This window comes from Schistocerca nitens, chromosome 3, assembly GCF_023898315.1.
Source record: "Schistocerca nitens isolate TAMUIC-IGC-003100 chromosome 3, iqSchNite1.1, whole genome shotgun sequence".
NCBI classification, from domain to species: domain Eukaryota; kingdom Metazoa; phylum Arthropoda; class Insecta; order Orthoptera; family Acrididae; genus Schistocerca; species Schistocerca nitens.
The window spans coordinates 632811522-632835480 of record NC_064616.1 but is presented as its reverse complement, the minus strand read 5'-3'; the positions used below and the strand labels follow the sequence as shown (position 1 = coordinate 632835480).

Below are 23959 nucleotides of genomic sequence, written 5' to 3'. Positions count from 1 at the left end.
CTGCTTTGTCATTTGCAGTTTCTGTCAATCTAATTTTTTTAGGTTCATTTTTTTATTCTGTTCTTTTTTTTCCTGCATTTGTCAGTTAAATTCTGTATCTCTTGTGTCATCCAAGGATCTCTACTGGACCATGTCCTTTTGCCTAATTGATTCTGTGCTGCCATCACTATTTTTCATCCCACAAAACTACCTGTTCGTTTTCTTTTGCCTTTCCCCTTTGTCAGTCAGTTGTTATCAATAATTCACCAGCTTCTTATACCATATCCTTTTAAAGAGGCTGGAGATCTGTCTTGGTAGGCAGATGTTTATTGAATGCAAGAACTGTGATGAGAGTTGAGCAACAGCACACATACAACCCCACTGAATAGATTCGATAGCCAGTGTTCTAATTTAACAAAAACTGTAATGAGACGATACAGCTACATGTTTGTCAGTAGTAACATAGGTCTATACCAAGAGTGAAGTGAAGGGAAGAGATGGTTTGGCAACCTTTGTGTCACAACCATGGCTAATGGCACAATCTGCATCACTCATTCACAAGATTATCAGATGTGGTGTATGTGGTTCAGCAGTGCCACCTGAACGTTTGCAGCTTTCAGTGATTCCTTTGTGTCATCATGATCAATACCATCAGATATTACACCCTGTCTCACTGGAATAGGCGCATAAGGGTGGCAGTTTTCATGTTTGTGTCATCTCTATAGCATTGGAGGGTGGATGACTGAAGACAATGTTTGTGTGCTTATTGTGGAAAATCTGATGGCACAGTCTGATGATGCTTGGAATCCATTTTGTCAGGGTCATCTGAATTTGCACTGGCAAGTCAGGGTGGGTTGCTGGCAGGCTGTGTCAGGCATTTCATGGTGATTGGCTGTGTGCCACCTTATCACAATGGCAGTAGGCCACTGAAAACTACCATTCTTGGTGGTGACCATATACATGAAACTGCCATGCCTAGCCTCCATCATGGCAGCATGATAACAGAGAGACCATACCCAGACTAAGACACTTGTGCAAATATATGTGCAAGACAGGCGAATAAAGAAGTAAGAGCAGAGTCATGGGTTGCTTATCATACAGTGATTCTGCAGCGCTTCTGTTATTCATGATTATGTACTCTAGGAGGACAGCATAAATGATGATTTTCAACATGCACCCTAGGGATCCATTTGCCAGTTACTGTGCGGGTGGCAGGGACTGAAGCCAAATGGTAGATGCTGCTCTAAACATGGAATGAATTGTCAAGGTGCAACAACACATGCACCAGTGATGGATCCCTAAGCGTAGCATGTCTGTTTACATGTGAAGTGATGGGGAAACCTTCCAATACAGTTTAAAGGTACTTTTCCAGATTAAAAAAGATGATTGTCTGCTCATTTAATTTGGAATCCAAGTCCATTGTTAGGTGTGAGAGTATGTTTCTATTGTCATGTTGTCATGTCACCTTGTGATGTATTTTGTGATAGTACGAAGTCAAAATATTCATCCAGATTACTTTTGTACCACGGCCTTCAAATTGTATCATAGACACACTGAACTGTTTGCTTTCCTTACTAAAACTAACAGTGTAGCACAATTGCTTTGTGCTTCCAGACTGTGATGTTCCAGTTTGAAATTAGGTTTAACCATGAAAGGGTTTGGCTGAGCATGAGAGATCCTGGTAGTTGCTGCAGGATTGTAGCATGATGTGCGCCTGAAGCCTGATACAGCCAAAAGCTGGTAAAAAGTATCGGTGAGAGAGAATCTCATGTCAGGGCTTTACTTCAAGAGATGAAAGGAGGATATGCTCTGGAAATTTGTTTGTTGATAATATCTGTGAGGTAGTTGTAGGTGAGGGAAGACTTGGTGAAGTTGTTGGTGTAAGTGTTGAGTGATTCTGTAATGGAACAGATGTGTTTGCCAAGGATGTCTAGGCCACAGGGAAGGGAGTGTTTGTTGTGCCAGGGGTGGCAGCTGCCTAAGTGCACTTGTATTTGCTTTTTGTCAGTTTTTATGAGCTGAGGTTTGGAGGTAAGCCTCACAAATGCAAAGTGAAAGCACTATAGAGTGCAGATATTTTATTTTATTTTATTTTATTTTTTAAGAAAGTGAGTGTTGAACCTTATGAGTATGCTTTGTCAATACAAGTTGTTGCACAAAGCGTACAGGACTTGGGTCGAAACTAGATATTCTGACAGATTGGCATATGATATCACTGCAACAGCTACACTGTTGCAATGCAAATAATTGATCAGGTGCAGCTGAGTTAAATTAGGACACCAGCCAATGCTAATGCAAGAGGCTGTATGAACGGGCCAGTCTGAAGTTGACTGAACATTATTAAAACCAGAGCTGAAATATCACCAGTTCAGCAAGATGGCAAAGCCATTGCAGCATTGGTGGCACAGTTACTTCACATCCAACCCACAGACTTCTTGGGCTTATGTGATCAAAACCAATGCTGTAGCAAAACAAGTATGGGCCAAGGCTATATAAACACACATCATTTTAAGTCAAATGTGTCATAGTCTGCCAGCCACCAGTCATGAGGGGAGACCTACACCTGACCACAAGTCTACATGGCACAGTCACCTTCTCCAGGCTCTGCCAATGCTAGCTGCAGCACTTTTGCTGGTGTCAAGTCTGATGCTGTGGAATTAACACCCTCTATATGATGGGCCACCTGGAGACCAACTTGAGCAGTTGCCGGTCTCATACTCTGGGGATTTTGAGCTCGAGCCTGGGGCCATGCGGCTGTTCCATTGCCAACGCCTGTGCAGGAGACTCGTTGCTGCCTGTCTCTGCTCGAATCAGCAGCCACCATTGCTGCTGGGAGCCAGCCCATCCACCCTTGGGCCCCAACATGATTCTGTGTACTACAGCCTGGGCTGTCGAGCTGTCTTTAGTCTGCATTACAAGCTGTCGTGAGCTGCTGCAGTCGGCATCCTTACAGAATCACTGGTGTCATCACCAGTTATTGCCTAACAGTGCAAGCTGTCAAGCTACCTGGCACCAGCTGCTACTCCTTGCAGCTGTACACAGCTTATGTTCTGAGGGGGGTTGACTTGCCTGAGTATCATCACAATTTTTGTAGTTGGTGAACAATAAATAACTGTTTTAGCAAGGATGTTTAATGAATACACATTGGACAAGTACTAGGCGTCCACTCACCACTCTACTGATACTGGATGGTGGACTGTTGGTATCATGACCTCCATCTACCCTGTTTCTGCACCTACCATAGAGGCCTATCACTGCGGCCCTTATAAGCAGTGAGAGAAGTGGTAACTGGCATCCTCAGCGGGATCCAGGACCACATCTCCGGTCATAGTCTGCAGTTCAGTAGTATGGATTTGGTGAGAGTGTTCTTAATGAAACAAGAGAAATGTACCAACTTTTCACAGTTTAAAGGGAATTGTAAAGAATATTGCTTGTGGCCAGTGAGATGCCAGTATTGTAATTTAGCAGGTCATGAATTACTGTGTATGTAGACAGTGTCAGCCAACAGTGCTCAGTGTCTCAATAAGTTATGATCCACTGTAAGAATTAGTGTCATTGTCTTGTACCTCTGCAAGACTGTTTGTGGTAGATGTACTTAAAGTATATTGTGTTGTTAGAAAGAGGTTGCAGAAATGCCATAAGCATGAGCATGACGACACAGGAAGCAGTCAAATTTTTTACGAAACAGTTGCCTGAACCAGTGGAGAAGATTGCCGCATTACAAAGATGGGTAGAAACATTAGTGACAGATAGTGAGCATAGACAACAGTGGAGGCAAAACCTTCAATCCTATTACAGCTAGTTTAGTGGTTCCTTTTTGAAATGAACCAGCTGAGAATGTGTCAGGTTCTGTTGACAGTCTGGAAGCTGCCACTAGTGTGGGTAAGTTGTGATTGGTAGGCAAGACATGTACCATGATAGGTTAAATAAAGCTTGTACATTTGAACAACAAAAATATGGATTTGTATCAGCATTATTGCAAACATAATAGTGCTAGATCTTTCAGAGAACAACTTAACAGGATGTCTCAGAAACAAAATGAGTCGGAGGAGGCATCCTGTAATAGAATTAGGAAAATTGATGTACATGCCTCGGAGTTGACACAGAGTGAAGAGATGGAGAAAAGAGAAAATCAAAAGGCTTTAGCTGTTGCCATTAAGGTTGCCACACATATCGAGGAAATGTACATAACAACTCAGGAGCAAGATATGCTGAGTGTTTTTTCGAGGTAAAATGCTACAGGTAAGGATGTACGGGCAACATTCAGAAACAATGCTGCCAACAACAATATTATAAATGTGGGGTGGTGAGGTATCAAGTGCGAGACTGTCAGAATAGGAAGAGAAGTGAATGGCATCATGGTAAGCACTCAATCGCTGGGACCACAATTAACGCTGACACGTACTGTGAGACTTTGAAAAAACTCAAACGGGCAATTCAGAATTGGAGAAGAGGAATGTTGAGCAAGAGTGTACATATTCTCCATGAAAACGCTCGCCCACACATCGCTCGGCAAACCGTTGCTCTCCTGCAACAGTTTCAGTGGAGCATAATCACCCACCCACCCACCCTATAGTCCTGACTTGGTGCCCAGTGATTGTCACCTTTTCCATAGGTTAAAAGAACATTTGGCCAGAAAGCTATTCATCTCCGATGATGAGGTGAAAGAAGAGGTTCATAACTTTCTGAACAGCATGGCAGCGAGATGGTATGACATGGGCATACAAAAACTGCCACAGCATCTACAAAAATGCATCAACAAAAATGGTGATTATCTCGAAATATAGCTAAATGTTCAACCTGTAAACTGATGTAAACCATTGTAGAAGTAAACAGGTCTATGTACTTATAAAAAATAGGAGACATTACTTTTGGGATTACCCTCGTACCTAACTAAAATTGGACTTTGGACAACTTAGGTCAATGTAAATATAACTCCATGATGGGCTTGAAGAGTGGGTGTCACCAATTTGAAGTCATTCCAGAAAGCCATCCAAAGACCACATTTACTGTTCCATGGGGTTAGTATCAGTATTTACAGATGTCATTTGGACCTAAGAATGCACCAAAACATCGCAGAGGTTATTGGATGTATTGTTAAGGGGATTAAAACCACGGCAATATATGGTCTATTTAGATGGTGATATTGTGTTTTCTAAAGACCTGGAGGAGCATGTACAACAACTGGAGGAAGTGTTTAAGGGTTGCATTTAGCATGTTTATTCAATTTCTTCATGCAGAAGGGGAGCATTCATCGCAAATTTTTCATAGGATGGAAGAATTGTATGGAGAGCAGTGTCTTGCATGGTGTACAATATTTCAGTGGTGAGATGGGCATGTAAACATCAAGGGCATGCCACACCATGGGCAAGCACACATTGTCGCCACCAGTCTATGAATTCAGCTGTGGAGGAGCTCATACATACCTTACAAATCATTGGGTCACTACATATTACATTTCTGTTGAACTGTCAATCAGCAAAGGAACTGTGCATCACATAATCCTTAAGAACCTTTGTTACAGAGAAGTTTGTGCACAGTGGATGCCTGAAAATCATTCAGAGAATCAGAAGATGGTGAGAATAGATGTTGTCTGATCCACCCGTTAAGGTACTTAGGGCAAGGAACAGATTTTATTGCTCAGATTGTGTAATATGATGATACGTAATGTTACCACTTTGACCCCCACCTCCAACCGGATGAACATGAAGTGGTGGCATCCAGAACCCCCGCTTCAAAAAAAGCCCAGTCTCCCCAAAGGCTAAAAATGTAATGGCCAGTTTCTTTTACGATGAAGAAGGACCTCTGCTCATTGACTGGCTACCACAGGTTGCAACAGTTAATGCTGAGCACTATTGCAGCACACTGCTGAGGCTCAAACAGCCCATCAAGAACAAATTTAGGTGCAACCTCTTGAATAGGATAGTGTTTCCTTAAGACAACGCTAGGCCACATGAGGCCGAGAAGATCCTCAAGCTCCTTCCAAAATTAAATGGGAGGTCCTGGAGCATCTTCCCATGCAACTCACATATCTTCAACACCTTAACAGTCTCTGAAAGGTCAGAGCTTCAGCTATGATGAGGAAGTGCAGGACACTGTGGAAAACTGGATCTGTCAGCAACCTAGGAGTTTCTACACTGAAGCCATCAACTCCCTCCCTGCACACTGAGATCGGTGTATCAGTGTCAGTCGCAGTTACGTTTAGTTATACTTTTCCACATGAACTGTAATTATAATATTGTTATTAAAATTTCTTCACATAAAACTGTAGTCTCCTTTTCATTTGGGCACACTTTATATTACGGAAAATTTGTCAAGGAATTTGCTGAAATTGCTAGATCATTTACTCATTTGTTGGAAAAATGTATGAAAATCTGGCCAACTGACTGTCAGACTGCATTTGGGAATTTGAAGGAGATGTTAGCAGCTAGCCCAGTATTACTATTTCCAAATTACAGGGAGCAATTTATGCTGTCATGTGACGGAAGCAGTCAGCTGATTAGATGTATCCCAAGTCAGGATAATAATGGCGAGGAACACCTAGCAGCATATTTATCAAGGCAGTTGAATCAAGCAAAACAGAATTACTCAATGATGTAGAAAGAGATATTGAGTGTTGTATGTTGTATTACCTATTTCTGTTGTGACGTGTACAGCAGAAATGGACCATGTGATGTTACAGTGGTTATTAGGACTGGAAAATTCTTCAAGTACTTTAACCTCTTAGCATTAAAGTTGGATGAATTCGGTTACGAAGTAGTAAACATACTCAGCAGGAAACATAGCAATGCTGATGGCTTGAGCAGAAAGATTGTGGTCCTATGAGCACTTGGCAGAAGCCTTACCAAGTGGAAAGAAGTGCAGACTGCAAACGCAGACTGGCAATTATTTACAATACAGCTGCTGTTTGTGACACACAAGGGGCTACTGTGTAGGATGATGAAGTACAGGTCATACATTGTGATAGCTGCAGCTTTGAAGGACAAAGTGCTGAGGGGAGCCCATGAACACATATTAGCAGGTCATAAAGGGCAAAGGACAACTGACTGTCAGTTACCTAAAGCAACATTAGCTGAGCTGGACGACAAGGAGGAAGGATGTCGACCAGTAGTTGAAGAATGGTATACCTTGCACATAGTGTGCTGATCTGTCATCAGTGATTACCACTACAAAGAGTACCATAGGCATCCAAGTCATTCAGAATAGTAGAAATGGACATTTTGGATGCAGTCAGCCTAACACTGGCAGGTAATAGCTACATGCTAAGCATCATGGACCACTTTTCACTTTATGTTCCAATGGCTGCAATCCCAAATCAACAAGTGAGTACAGTGGCACATGCCATGATAAACAATTGGTTATTAAAGTTTGGCATTCCCCACACAGTAATTATAGATCAGGGCACCAACATTATGTCTGAGTTGACTAAGCAGCTATGCCATCAATTGCAGATTCGGAAGCTCAGAACTAGTGCTTTCCACCCTCAGTCAAACAGAAGACTGCAACACATACATCATACCTTCAGCAAGTTTAGGTTGTTATGTGAACAGCCATCAAAATAATTGGTATGTTTACATACCTTACACCATAGCTGCATATAATTCTAAAATACATAGCAGCATAGTACTCTCATCAGACGAGGTCGTATATGGTGGAAAGATGTCATCGCCTTTTGAAGTGATTAAAGCCTAAAATCGGGAAATACGGGTAGTCAATGAAGAAATGTGCAAATATGTTATGGGATGTTTGAAAATGGGTGAAAAAAAGCAAATATGAAAATGCTCTAACGTCAAGAACAAGTGGGACAACATGGTGGTAAATTACAGGAATATAGAATTGGTCAGTGAGACATGCTGGCAAATCCCTCCACACCCAAAGGCAAAGAAAAAAAATCTCCTACTCGGTACCAAGGGCCATATCAAGTCATATAAATGACATCACCCATGAATGTGAAGTTGGCAGTTACCAAGGAGAACTTCCATTGTTCATGTAGGTCGTGTGAAGATATGTAAGTGTGGACACTTTGCTACAAGTGCCAATCTCAGTACCAGCAAAAGACATTATGGCTAAGAAGGAAAGAAAGAAAATGGGAATTGATGTGCAGGATGTATGAGATTTGTTCAAAAAATTCCGGAATATTCTTAATTTTGTGGCAATGATGTGTCAGAGAAAAATGCAGTTTGCATCCCTGCACACACCTGTGTTTAATGTAACTGCCAGGAGTTTCATTGTTGTATGTCTGTTAGTTATTGTTCAGTGCTGTATTGAGTAGAATGTTGTGTTGCACTGTTTGCAAATTTCGAGATGCAGAGTTAGAGGAGTAATGCTTCTGCATTAAGTTTTGCATGAAACTTAAGAAAACCAAATAATACAGGAAGACTATGGTGATAAGTGCTTAAGCCGTCCTTGGTGATACAAATGGTTCACACAGTTTAAAAATGGCTGAATGGAAGTGAAAGATGACCCTCATTCAGGATGCCCTTTGATATCTACTGACAATGCACATGTCAGGAACATCAATGAAATTGTGCATGCCAATCAAAGACTGGCTGTCAGAGACATTGCAGAAGAATGTAAAATTTCAGTTGGATCATGTCATGAAATCTTGACACAGCATGTTGGAATATATTGTGTTGCCACTAAGTTCATGCCATGGCTCATGAGTCAAGACCAAAAGGCCTTCACCTTGCAATCTGTGAAGAGCTTTTGGATTATACAAATGAGGACAAGATGCTTCGTAAGAGAATCATAACTGGTGATGAGACCTGAGGTCTACAGTTATGATGTTGAGACCAAAGTTCAGTCTTCACAGTGGGTCGGGGGGGGGGGGGGGGGGGGGGAAGAGTTTGTCAGGTCAGGTCAGGTCAGGTCAGATGTCAGAGCCATGCTGATAGTTTTTTTTTTACTTTCAAGGATTAGTTCATCATTAATTCATGCCGCAGGGACAAACTGTTAATCAATGGTACTATTAGGATGTGTTACAACACCTGCAAGAAAATGTGAGAAGGAAACAGCCTGAAATGTGGTGAGAGAATTTATGGCTCTTGCATCACGATAACGCACCCGCACATTCATCTCTGTTTGTGCATGACTATTACATAAAAAACACTGTGCTGTCTCATACTCCATACTCTCCAGACCTGGCCCCTGCGTACCTTTTTTTTTTATTTCTAAAATTGAAAACCTTATTGAAAGGATGAAGATTTATGACAATAGATGAGCTAAAAGAAAATTTGTAGAGGCGTAACAAGAGTCGTTCCAGAAGTGGAAACAGTGTTGGGAGCAGTGTATCAATTGTGGAGACTGTGCACAATAAATAAAAGGTAAGCAAAGAGAAATTTAGTTGATAAAGTTCCAGAATTTTTTGAACAGACTTCGTATGCAGAGAGCCTTATGCACTCAGATCACCCCAAATGGACTTCAGCAGGATGGGGTGCATGAAGACGACTATGGGAACAATTAATAGGGATTTGGAAAAGGTACAGGCTTGACTGAACTCACTGGATGAGAGGATAGCTGGAACAAGGTTGTTGCAGTCCCTGGTAGATGCCCTATTGATGCAAGGGTGGAGGTGACAGCACTGCAGGAGGCAGTACATCATGCATATTTGGGCTGTTAAGTCCAATGCTGCTACCTCCACCACAGTTCTTCACTAGAATATGTAGAGTGCTGCAAAAATTGATGGCAGAACTGCAGCACATAACTGAATCAACAGAATGGAGGTTGTCATTATTTTATCATACGCCAACAGTTGATATTAATACGGATAGAGCTAGGCTTCAGGTGTTGACTCAGTTTTCAGTAGCAAGTGTGGATGCACATACCAGTGCCTCACAATTCATCCCTACCCGTGGTGTTAATCTTCAAGGAGGAGGGTAACTATGTATTGATGTCAGCACATGAGCTACACTTGTGCCAGAGAGGGAGAATTATAATGTATTCAGTTAAGATGGTTGAGGCCAACTACAAACCTATGAAATGCAGTTATTCTTAGGTAAAAGGAAAGCAGCAGGATGTATGAGGGAAGCACTGACACCAAACACACACTTTCAGAGGGATTTACTCTGTGTTTACTCCAGAGGTAGTGACGGTAAACTGTTATGAATGGAGAAGGCCCAAAGGAATGACAAGGCTGGGTTTATGAGATACTGGAATATTAGTCATTGGTATGAACTGTGACATAGAAGGTGTGGCATTTCATCTTCTGGTCACCGTCATTGGAACAACTTTAATGAATCTGACATAGCCTTGATTGTAATGGACAGGGAAGCCATGAAATGTGTTACCAACTCAGACCCCTTCAAATGACACCCTAAAACCAGACCTTTTCATTCATTGGATGAGCTTATAGCACCACAGCAGTCATTCTTCCTGTCCTCCGCATGTGAATGGAATGGGGAGAAACCCTAATAACTGGTATAAAGGGATGTGCTGTCTGTGGTACAAGAAATTATTCAGATGGTTAAAGGAGATGAAAATTTAATTGTGATGAAGAACTGAAACTTGGTAGTAGGAAAAGCAAGAGAAGGAAAAATAGTTGGTGAATATGGACTGGGAGAAAGGAATGAGAAACGAAGCTGCCTGGTAGAGTTTTGCACAAAGCATAATTTAATCATCACTAAAACTTGGGTTAAGAATCATGAAAGAAGGTTGTATACGTGAAAGAGACCTGGAGAAACCTGAAGGTTTCAGAGTGATTATATAATGGTTAGACAGAGGTTTAGGAACCAGATTTTAAATTGTAAGACATTCTCAGCAGTAGATGTGGACTCTGAACACAATTGATTGGTAATGAACTGTAGATTAAAACTGAAGAAGCTGGGAAAAAGTAGACGCTTAAGGAGATGGCACCTGGATAAGATGAAAGAACCAGAGATTGTTGAGAGATTCAGAGAGAGCATCAGGCAATGGTTGACTAGAACAGGGGAAGGAATACAGTGGAAGATGAATTGGCAGCCTCAAGAGATGAAATTGTGAAGGCAGCGAAAGATCAAATAGGTAAAAAGACAAGGTCTTGACCTGCTGTCATGCACCTCATGGTGGTTTGCAGAGTATAGATGTAGAAGTAGATATAGATGAGTGTCGAATTACCACTGACATGTACAGTAATACTGCAGTGAGCAAAGCCACAACATTATGACTACAAGTATCTCAGTTTCTGGTAATGGAGTGGTTCTGGTTTTGCTTGTGAGACCTGCGTCTACATTAGGTGGAAAACCGTGGACACCAATGAACTCCCAGTGCAGTACCTACCAGTGGATTGGGTAAACTGTAGCATGTAATGACTAGTTAAGCAAGAATAAAAAGCTGTGTGGTAAACAAGCAGAATTGTGAAGCATAAGGAGTTGAAGAAGATTGTTTACTGTGAAAATGCTTGCTGAGGAATCTGTCAAAATGGGAGGATTCAATAGTATTATTTACTAGTCTGTAAGTGATAATTCAGTGGGATTATAGTCCACTGGACTAAACCTAGAAAAATGATGTTTAGAATTAAGAATACAGCTGATGAACCTTGTGGTTTAAGCTGAGCCAAAGTAAGAGGAAAACTAAGTGTACTGTTTACAATTGTCAACTTGTAAATGTATGTCAAGATTCCATAGAATTACCATGGACAGAAATACAGAGGTCAGATTTTTCTGAAGGAAGGAGGCATGTTGCGCTGCAAATACACTGAAGCGCCAAAGAAACTAGTATAGGCATGCATATTCAAGTACAGAGATACGCAAACAGGCAGAATACAGCGCTGCAGTCAGCAATGCCTGTATAAGACAACAAGTGTCTGGTGCAGTTGTTAGATCAGTTACTGCTGCTACAGTGGCAGATTATCAAGATTTAAGTGAGTTTGAACGTCGTGTTATACTCTGCGCATGAGTGATGGGATACAGCCGAAGTGGGGTTTTTCCCATACGACCATTTCACGAGTGTACCGTGAATATCAGGAATCAAGTGAAACATCAAATCTCTGACATCGCTGCAGCCAGAAAAAGATCCTTCAAGAATGGGACCAACGACGACTGAAGAGAATCATTCAACATGACAGAAGTGCAACCCTTCCACTAATTTCTGCAGATTTCAATGCTGGGCATTCAACAAGTCTCAGCGTACGAACCATTCATTGAAACACCATTTATATGGGCTTTCAGAGCTGAAGGCGTACTCGTGTGCCCTTGATGATGTACAAATCAAAGCTTTACGCCTTGCCTGGGCCCGTCAACACCGACACTGGACTATTGATGACTGAAAACATGTTGCCTGATTGGATCCTGTCTGTTCACCTGCATCCATTCACGTCCATTGTGCGTTCCAACGGACTTGGGCAATTCCAGCAGGACAATGTGACACCCCATACATCCAGAATTGCTACAGAGTGGCTCCTGGAATACTCTTCTGAGATTGAACACTTCCACTGGCCACCAAATTTCCCAGACATGAACATTACTGAGCATATTTGGGATGTCTTGCAACATGCTGTTCAGAAGAGATCTCCACCACCTCATACTCTTACAGATTTATGGACAGCCAGCACTACTTCAGACATTAATCAAATCCATTCCACATTTTGTTGCGGCACTTCTGCATATTCGTGGGGGCCCTACATGATATTAGGAGGTGTACCAGTTTCTTTGACTCTTCAGTGTAATTGAATGAGAACAGCTGAATAAAATTAGGACACCTGCCACAGCTAATGCAAGAGGCAGCATAAGCAGGTCAGACTAGAGCTGACCGAACATTATTACATTGGGACTGTTTGCTAATACAACTGGAACTGGTGTTATAATACTGGACAGTTACTACATTGCCAGGCACAGCTGAGGGGCCAGAGTTGAAATTTCATCAACTCAGCAACAAGGCAGACCCATTGTAGCATTAGTGGCCCAATCACTTCACATCTGAGCCTGTATTGAAACCAGTGCTGTAACAAAACACGGATGCACCAAGACCATATAAATACTTATCACTTTTAGCCAAAGGAATTGCAGGCTGCCAACCACCATTCCCGAGGGGAGACCAATATCACTACACGAGTCTATGAGTCTACATGGCTCTACCAGTTGCCTTCTCTAGACCCTGCTGCTGGTACCAAGTCAGATGCTGTGGAATTAATGCCGTCCAACTAGCAGGCCATCTGGGGACCTACTTCAGCTGTTGCCGGCCTCCTACCCTAGAGGTTTAGATCTCGAACACAGGCCTGTGCAGCAGTTCATCTGGTATCACCTGTGCAGGCAAACTTGTTACTGCTTGCCTTGCTCTTTGCACAGCCATTGCTGTTGCTGGGAGCCATCCCATCCACCTTGGGGTCACAACGTGATTCTGCGCTCTATGTCCTGTGTTACCTGGCAATCTCTAATCTCCATTATGAGCTGCCACTTGTTGCTGGTAGCCAGTCCATCCACCCTGGGGCCACAACGCGATCCTGCGCACTGTGTCCTCTGCTGCCTGGCAATCTCTAGCCCGCTTTCAGAGGTGCTGTGTGCTGCTGCAGTCGGTGTCCTCTCAGAACTTCTGTCCTATCATCACCAGTGGCCACACAACACTGCAAGGTGTCTGGCTGCCCGCTGATAGCTGCACCTGCACCTCCTCGCAGATCATTCACAGCCTATGTATCGGGGGAGTTGATTCTCCAAGTATCATCATGATCGTTGTAGTTGTTTAACAATACATCATGAATGTTGTAGCAGGTTTTGATGAAAGCACGTTGGATCACTACCAGGCATCCACTCTCCAGTTCACTACCCTGCCCAGGATGGTGAACTATTGATGTCCTGGCCTTTAACTACCCCATTCTACCAGCTCCATGGATGTCCACCACCACGGCCTCTGTGAAGCTCTTATACTTGAAGAAAGGAAGCGAAGAAAGTAACAACATGTCATGGCATCATGCTGTATAACAGAAATGCATAGTTTTGTATTTATCCTTATAAACTAGACCACAGTGCCACAGAGGCAGGCAGAAAATTAACAGATCACAGCAGACAGACTGGCTAACACTCTGGTCAGATATGGAAATAGAAACAGTAAAAATTAACAATGTGGGTATTAACTGACAGTCGTCAACAGGAACAAACTGAGAGTGCATACTGTGTTGGCAACTGTGGAAAACTTACTTACTGACAGGATATTGAAAATTATGAAGGTTGTTCACAACACTTCCTGAAGACAAACATTTCAAATATGTTCAGCATATTCTGTTGAGATGAAGGACAAATTAATTTCTAATCTTTTTCAGAAGCGTGGATTGTGAGTAGTTAGTCTTAAATATTTGCTGATGAAACAAAACATTATGCCCACCATGAGACTGAATGCCACCTGGTGGTATTATGGGCACATGGTGCAGTAAGGAAAGTACATAAGTGGAGCAGAGAAAACTATGGACTCATTCTAACGATGATGAAGAATGCAAATGTAGATACCTGCTTATATATGTGACTTTGACAAAGGGCACATTGAAACTTCCTGGCAGATTAAAAGTGTGTGCCCGACTGAGACTCGAACTCGGGACCTTTGCCTTTTACGGGCAAGTGCTCTACCATCTGAGCTACCGAAGCACGACTCACACCCGGTACTCACAGCTTTACTTCTGCCAGTATCTCGTCTCCTACCTTCCAAACTTTACAGAAGCTCTCCTGCGAACCTTGCAGAACTAGCACTCCTGAAAGAAAGGATACTGTGGAGACATGGCTTAGCCACAGCCTGGGGGTTGTTTCCAGAATGAGATTTTCACTCTGCAGCAGAGTGTGCGTTGATATGAAACTTCCTGGCAGATTAAAACTGTGTGCCCAACCGAGACTCAAAACCGGGCGTGAGTCGTGCTTCGGTAGCTCAGATGGTAGAGCACTTGCCCGCGAAAGGCAAAGGTCCTGAGTTCGAGTCTCGGTCGGGCACACAGTTTTAATCTGCCAGGAAGTTTCATATCAGCACATACTCCGCTGCAGAGTGAAAATCTCATTCTGGAAACACCCCCCAGGCTGTGGCTAAGCCATGTCTCTGCAGTATCCTTTCTTTCAGGAGTGCTAGTTCTGCAAGGTTCGCAGGAGAGCTTCTGTAAAGTTTGGAAGGTGGGAGACGAGATACTGGCAGAAGTAAAGCTGTGAGTACCGGGCGTGAGTCGTGCTTCGGTAGCTCAGATGGTAGAGCACTTGCCCGCGAAAGGCAAAGGTCCCGAGTTCGAGTCTCGGTTGGGCACACAGTTTTAATCTGCCAGGAAGTTTCATATCAGCGCACACTCCGCTGCAGAGTGAAAATCTCATTCTGGAAACATCCCCCAGGCTGTAGCTGAGCCATGTCTCCGCAGTATCCTTTCTTTCAGGAGTGCTAGTTCTGCAAGGTTCGCAGGAGAGCTTCTGTAAAGTTTGGAAGGTGGGAGACGAGATACTGGCAGAAGTAAAGCTGTGAGTACCGGGCGTGAGTCGTGCTTCGGTAGCTCAGATGGTGGAGCACTTGCCCGTGAAAGGCAAAGGTCCCGAGTTCGAGTCTCGGTCGGGCACACAGTTTTAATCTGCCAGGAAGTTTCATATCAGCACACACTCCGCTGCAGAGTGAAAATCTCATTCTGGAAAGGGCACATTGTTTGGTATGGCAGCGAGAATCTCGGAAATGCTAAAACTTGTGGGCTGTTCTTGTGCTATTCTTATTAGCATTGTGGAAAGTGGTTGAAGGACAGTGAAACTTCTAGTACGGGACAGGGTGTTTGTTGGACATCCATGCATCATCAGAGGGTCACCTGCTTGCCCGCTCTGTAAAACAGGATAGGCAGTGATCTGTTACAGATCTGATGACAAAACAATGCAGTTGCAGGCACAACTGTTTCAGAGCACACTTTTCAGTTCAGATTTTTGAACATGGGGCTCTGCAGCAGATGACCTTCATGTGTTCCGATGTTGATCCAATAACATCATCAATTACGATTGCAGTGTGCATGGGTTCATCAAGGTTCCAACCGCAGGTTAATGGAAATGTCACCTGATGAGATGAATCACATTTCTTGTTACACCATGTCTATAGCTGGGTCGGTATACGCCACCATCCAGATGAACGACTGCTCGAAACATTCACCACACCATAGATGCAGGTTGGTGGAGGCAGTATTGTGCTATGAGATACACACACACACACACACACACACACACACACACACACCTGTGCTTTCATGGGATACGCATTAGTAATCAAAGACACAATGACAAATGTGGACTACATGAACATTATTACAGACCACCTGCATCTTCTCAAGCTCGATGTCTTCCTTGATGATAATGGCATGCTCTAGCAGTATAACTGTTCATGTCGCATGGCTGAAATTGTGCTACAATGGTCTGAAGACCATGGTAGTGAACTTACATGGACATCTTGGCCACCAAATTCATCTGATATGAACCTGATGGAACAAGTCTGGGACATTATCAGGTGCCAGATCATTGCTCACTAGTCACTGGCTCATAATTTATGGGAACTGTGTGACCTGTGCATAGGTATATGTTGCCATATACATCCAGAAATTTACAAAGGACTTGTCAGATCCATGCCATGCAGAACTGCTGCTGCATTGTTTTCCAAATGTGCACCAACACTCTACTAAGTATGTGGTCGTACTGTTTTGGCTCATCAGTGTGTGGTTTCTCACAACTAGTCACAAAAGACTAAATTTTGCATACATGTTTATCACATATGACTCTTATTAGATGTAAGGAAGACTGCATTTGCTATGCACTGGGTTAGGAACTAAAGGACACTGAAATAGAGGTTCTGAGCATACCATTAGCTCTAGTTGTAGAACTTGAATTGTTTCAGAAAGTAGGAATTCCTGTTTATTACCTAGATCAAAGGGAACAATTAAAAACTTAGTGCAGTGTGCTTAAAGATGAATGTTGTTAAGGAGAAGTGCTCATTAACATGCCTTTGAAAAATCACCTTGTGGTATGGCTTACATGGGCTTCTTTCCTGAATTTCTTGGAATGGCCACACATACTAAATTATGTATATTGTTACATGTGTTAAAAGTTAAACCATATTATAGTGGCATATAAATGGCAGGCAGCTTTTGAACATACATGTTCACACACGTCAAGTATGTAATGCAGTAATTTTTCGACATAGTCTCGCATTAGATCAGCGGATTTTGTTCAGAATTCTTTCAGTGAGTAGATTGCACCCTTGAAGTGTGATTCTGAAAGGTCCGCAAAATACCTGTTTGTAGCCATGATAATGTCTTCATTTTACATGAAGTATTTTCCTATCACAAATTACTTTACATGTGGAAGTAGATGAAGGCCAGTGTGTGCCATATCGGATAGTCAAAATGTCTCAGATTTCTTATTAACAAAACTCATTTGTGGGCAGATACCTTGTCCTGATAACGCTTTTTTTCCTGTATAATCCTGGACACACTGTCCATATATATGTTTATTTTCATTTACTTGGCCCAAAAGGATTATGTTGCATTCACCAGTTATTGTTTTACCCTAAGCAAAGTAAACAGTTAGAAGATTCACTTTTGCAATAAAAAATGAGCTCAGTTTTTCTCGTGGATGAAACTGGCTTTGCCTTTTTTGATGCAAGGGCAGTCTTCCAGCCACTGATTTGTTACTGTTTCATTTCTGGCATGATGTGTATCTTATTGATTATTAAAAAAAAAAAAAAATCAAGACACACAGCCAGGTGCATTCTTTCTGAATGGATACAAACATTGCTGAGGAATTAGTTACTATATTTGATTTTGATCAATATCGAACAAATGTGGCAGTAGCCTTGCAACAAGTTTTCTCACAGTTTATTGTTCACATAAATTCTTCTATATTTTTCCTTCTAATGTGCCAGAGATGTTAGCTTTTCATACACCAGTAATTACTAATCGTCCAATACCATATGTGTACTTTCTCATTATTTTCATATGTAGTTTAAATTTTGAGACATCCTGCTCATGAATTTCTTCAGTTGAAATATGGCCATGTTTGAATTCAGGTGTCCTTTTTTTAATTACAGAATATTACAGAGAAGACTCATTACAAACCAACATGAACCAACTTTGGATGAATGTCCATTAGTGATAATCTGTGCAAAATAACTGATAATGCAGCATTCCAGTTTGTTAATTTTAATTAGCACACAACATGACTACTTTGAAACCCAAATAATTGAAACTGTTTTACAAACTGAGTTCATTTGATAGGTACCAACACAAACAAAATTTCATTGTTGTCAACAACATGCCAAGAACTTTTTATTTTTCACTTGCAGTGCTCATCTCCACAAGTATTTATTTAATGTTCAGACGAATGATGTGAGATATGGAGTATCCCTCTCGTGTGTGTGTGTGAGAGAGAGAGAGGGAGAGGGAGAGGGAGAGGGAGAGGGAGAGGGAGAGGGAGAGGGAGAGGAAGAGAGGAGCGAGGAGGGGGGGGTGGAGAGGGAGGGAGGGGGTGGTGGAATCTGGAGTTAAAGATAGCAAAGCACATCCATACCTTGGATTAAAAGTGACTCCGCTGAACTTCCTAACCTCATTAAAACTTTTAAACAACACTAACAGTGTTATTTTTCAATATAAACTCATTGTACCAACAACTCCACAATGCCTGTAGGTGCAAATATAATTTCAGAACTACATTTGAAAACAATAATAGTAATATTAATATAGAATTGTTGCCCTAAAACAAGTGATTCGTAGGCAGTTTCCAGCAACAATTGAAACAACTACTATGGCAGCAAAAGCAGCAAAGACTCATATATTATCAATGAATGATACCATGACACACTATGTCTTACACCTACATCCATGTAGATACTCTGCAAGCCACCGTACGGTGCATGGTGGAGGGTGTTCATAGTGGGAGAAAGTTGTAGACAAAAATAATAAAGGTGAAACATTAAAAAACTCTCCTGGACTCGTCACAAAGGCACAGAAAGACAAAACATTAAATAGGTTTAACTGTTCAGTAGAATGTATCAAAGCAATTGTCACAGCAGTCAGTGTGTTGTAACTGTTGTAAAGTGTCCTTTTTTTTTTTGTGGATTGTAAGTCAGCTAAGCAAAAGATGTTTGATGGGATCAAGTTTTGGCAGTGTTGCCCCTGTATGCTTCTGCAGAAGTGCAGTCAGCTTACTTGGACACAATGTTGTGATGAAGAACCAATGTTTCAGCAACTGCACATGATTTTCCTTCAGTTTTTACTCAACTTTGTGAGACAACTTGGCACATACTTTATGCACCTGCTATTTTGTCATTATGATTTCATGCACAGTAGATTTTATGTCTTGGCATGATACTGACTTTTTATATTGTCAGCAATGTATATGCTGTATTTGTGGTATGTAACATGTTGGAACAATGCTGGATCTGAACACACATCAAGATATCTGCCGTCTCGGGCAGTGTGCTGCCAATTGTGGATGGCAAGAAGCCTGTGGCAAATTAATGGCTTGAGCTGGTTCATGAATCATGCCCAGACAGTACACTGCCCTCAAGAGGTAGTTATTAAAGTTCAAGTCCTGGAATGGCACTCAGTTTTAACTTGTCACCGATTGTCAGTATAAGATTGAGTGAGCGTGTACAAAGTTCAATATAGTGTATTTTACTGTCTCATTCTTAGTAACAACTAATTTTCACTGAGTTTTCTGCACCAGTGAGCTACACTTTACTTGGAAATAATGTGTTAGTGAACAGGCATGCAGGACACATTAAAATGAAGTATACATTTTCTATCTTCTTTGTTGGATTTCATCTTTAGGCTGGTGCCAATGTTATTAAAGAATAACAACATAAACATATTTTTGTCTCAATTTGTAAATTATTTAGTTATGAAATAATCAGCTGTCTACTTGTATGACTGGCTGTTACCAAATTGTGGTAAGCAGTATACTCAAAAACCCAACTCCTCCCCTCAGTTTTGTGATGTAACCCATTTTCAGTGCCCATTTTGGCTATAAAACTGTACTCAACAAAGTAGCATTATATTAACTAAAGGGTAATACAGTCGCTGAAGCCTTTTCATTGCTAGTATTCCATCTATGTTTATGATAAATTTCTGAATGTCTGTTAAGAGACAAACATGAAATTAGTCATTGAAAAATTTGTTCCAGAAACTTCAGTAGAAAGTGAAGGGACTCACAATAAACCATCTTAGTATGAAAATATAGCAGGTCTTATGCTGAAAAAGTTAATATAGTCAAGCAGTTCTGTGCACTCCTCATGATTGTCTCCTCTTCCTGTTTTTGATTGCTCTCCCTTCTTTTGATACTATGTTTCGCTTAATACCTATATCATAAACCAACCGCAGTGTTTCAAAATCACAGAGTATTGTTTGGTTACGAGTTTGTCTACTATAAAACACTAGCAAACCTTTACCTAACTCGGTGAGTGCTCCCTGTAAGCCTTCCATGACTTATTGCTATATTGCACCCAGAATACCAAAATTACTAATCATTTAAAATAGTACCAAACATAAATCATACTGAATCCTAACATGTTCTGTTATACTGTGCAAAATCCAATTCCTGATTATCATGCAAATAGTGTTGCAGGCAGTAGTTGCCTAAACAGGAAATAACTTGAAGCTCTTCATTATATTTCTCTTTAATGATAGTCATATTCTGCATCTACCTTCTGAACCAAGACTTTTATGTGGATGTACACATGGTGTGAGTGTGGGAGTGCATGCGGTTGTGGCTGCATGTGCGTGCATGGGTGAGCACATGCAAATCACTGCTTTTTTTGATGAGTTTGAGACACACAAAACTGATAATTTCCTTAATAGGTGAAGACTTAGGGAAGATTTGAATGTGCATCTAGTAAGCTGTGTGAATGATCTTCAGAGCCAAAGGCAGTAGAGGAGCATTCACGGCCAAACAGCCAAATAGAGGAAGTTCTAAAATCTGGCATTGTCAGTGCTAATCTATTGTCTTATATTTGCAGTTTTTCCAAAAAAAGAAAAAAATAAAGAAAAGAAAAGAGGACTTAACTTTTCTTTTCTTACCGTAAAATTTTTTGTATCTGAATGTCTAATAATTTCAATTTTATTGACAGGAGATTGTAGAACTTGCTGGTTACACATCTCGTGTGGGAGACATGCTTGATGTATTTGAAGATGTAAGCAAAGGAAAGTACCTTCGGGGAGTTGTTGCAGGTGCTGATACAAAGAATCAAAAAACTGATGATAAAATGTTTCACCTGGAATTTAAGAATGGACAAGCTGTTGTAAAAGGTAATTAATTACAAAAAATCTTTATTGCTTCTGTGAGATATCTAATGTATTTACCATGAACCCCTGAAGTACTGATTAAAAGTATCTCTATACTTTGCATCTGCAGTCTGATTCAGTTTTTTTTAGACTCAACAGTAATAATTGTTTAAGCAAGTTTATTGTGAATCATAAGAACACAAATGTGAAGTTAACCAAAATTTTACTTACAAACTGTGTTACTACAGTGTGACAATATTTGCATGATGAACGAATATTTCAGCAGGCCTGATTTTGTTTCACAATTTTGTCAGTGGAAGCTATCAGCTTCAATTACAATATGTGGTAGTGTGTTTGATGTAGTCTCATTGTCCTGCTAGATATTAAGTTGGATAATTTGCATTTTAATTTATAATTAAGTGTCTTATTGGCATATTTAAGCCACTGTGAAAATATATGCCAAAACACGTGTCTTTGACTGGATGTGAGACAGCCAGGTTAACAAATTGTGGTCATTAAATACAGGGTGGTTATAATTAAACTTTTGCTACTTGAGAGAACCCTCATGGAAAACAAGTGATCATAGGATAGTAAATAATGAATAAACCATTGAAAGAAAAACATTTTAATTTCCACATAAGAGGGTAATGTGTTAATAATTGCATGCCACAGTTATGTTCCCCGTTACAAATGTTGCACAGTGTGTCGACCATCTGCATCTACGACACCTTGGAAGTGTTTACAAATATCATTTCGTAGTCATTCACAGCACTTTTCAAATGGTGGACAGTGGAATGTTCAGCTGTTGTGATACAGCTCGTGCACTGCTTTAAGATTGCACATTGCATCTAGCATTCTCAACCATGGCAACAGTAAGTTCTTCAACAATTTGTGGCACAATTGGCTGTTGGCCTCTCTGAGGACCAATTCCCAAAATTGCCAGTTGATTTGAACTTCCAGATCACGTTCTTCAAGTTCGGAATGCAAAGAGAACCTCTCTGTATTCATTTAATGCATTTTACTCATGAAGAGCAGCAGCATTGTTGATGTTGTTTTGATAAAACAGCTTTTTGAGTAAAGCCCTCCTCACCTTGGCCAGACCCATGTTGATTGTCAGCACTGTAATGCACACTGATGTTTCAACCCTGTGCTGCCATATCAGTACAGGCACCTCCTGGTAAGTTATAACAATGGAAATCCTGCAGCACAAAGTCTGAACATCATTCCTCTAAAGTTGGGTACCCATACGTAAATAGTTTTCCATCTACAATGAATAAAGTAGCAAAAGTTTAATTATAACCAACCTGTATTTTGTCATATATTCTTATTTGGAAACTGGTCTTTGAAATTTTGAAACCAATGTATCCTTTATAATGAAGTATAGTGAGATATTGACAAAAATTATCCCACTTTTCTTGGTTAAAAGAAATGATTAGTGCAGGAAGATGGAGACAGTAACGTCAGGCGGAATTTAATGTCCTCAAAACCAGTAACTGTCTAAGGGAGAAGGCAGTCAGTCACATGGTATGAAACAGATGGGAGGTAAGAGGAGTTTAGTATAACACATTATCAACAGCAAAATCATTGTAGAAGAAGCACTTGCTTAGTTAGACATTGCTTGGCCATGGCACTGGTAAAGTGACCTTCCCAGCATCAGCACAAAAGGATTTCATGAAATGATAATCATGGGAAAAAAAACAAAAGAAAAAGGGGAAAAAACAAAAAAACAAAATGAATAGACAGACTGGGTTTTGAAGCTGATTCTTCATACTGAGTTGTGTATTTTGCTGTGCTGCCATGTGACTCTCTCCTCTTCTGTGGCATGCTGTTAACTGCTTAGGTACTTAATTAGACCTATCTCTTGTTTGTTCACTTAGCCTCTCTTTTTACCCCTTCCTTGGTCTGTGATTTTTGTCCTTAAGTGATCACATACTCTTAAAGTCATTTCTGCTTTGGTTTAGTGTATAGTGTCTTCAGCCTTAAGCTGTTTTGTTTTACCCCATATGACAAAAGAGTTGTGTGATTTGGTAGCTTTCTAGCTTAAATTGCTATCAGGAAACTTTTGTATGTTTGAACCAGTTACTGGCTGCCTCTCATTTTCTGCAAACGTGTGTTTACAAATAAAAGAAATTCTGATGTATTTACTTTCAGGAGTTATCCATGAAACAAGGGATAATACTATCAGTTTATTGAATGTACCCATTGTGACTCCAAACTGTGATGTGGTGTGCAGTAGATTAACATTGAAGGTGGAACCAGGAATGCATCTCCTAATAACAGGACCAAATGGCTGTGGCAAGTCATCTTTATTCAGAATACTGAGTGGCTTATGGCCTGTTTATGATGGGGAACTTCACAAACCACCTACATCTGATATGTTTTACATACCACAGAGGTACAGTAAATTTGAATGTTTCTCAGAACTAATGGAAACAATGTACCAATGAAATTTGCATGTAGGCAATTGTTTAACATGGCAAATTGCAATGTTACTGAGGTATGGAATAAAAAAAATTGTATGTAACACATTCCTTTTGTGGGAAATGGAAGTCATATCCCTTCAGTATATGAATTATTTACAGAAATGTATAAGTGTTCAGGACTCAGTTAATTGTTGTTAACAACAATGTAGGAAAAGATAGATTGCTACTTATCATAAAGAAGACATGTTAAGTTGCAGACAGGCACAATTAAAAAGACACTTACACAAAGCTTTCGGCCACAGCTTTCTTCAGAAAAAGAGAAACACACACCATTCGTACACACAAGCAAGCACACGTCACGCACACCTGGCCACCATCTCTGGCAGCT

General features: G+C 40.9%; 1 protein-coding gene across 1 annotated transcript in view; it reads left to right on the top strand.

Annotated features, from left to right (window-relative positions):
• LOC126248578 (ATP-binding cassette sub-family D member) overlaps positions 1–23959 on the top strand; it is an 85249-nt gene that overhangs the window by 25512 nt on the left and 35778 nt on the right. The window contains exons 6-7 of the mRNA XM_049949684.1: positions 20995–21172; positions 23300–23543. Of these exons, the coding sequence (XP_049805641.1) occupies positions 20995–21172; positions 23300–23543 (422 nt within the window). The remainder of the gene's footprint in view (positions 1–20994; positions 21173–23299; positions 23544–23959) is intronic.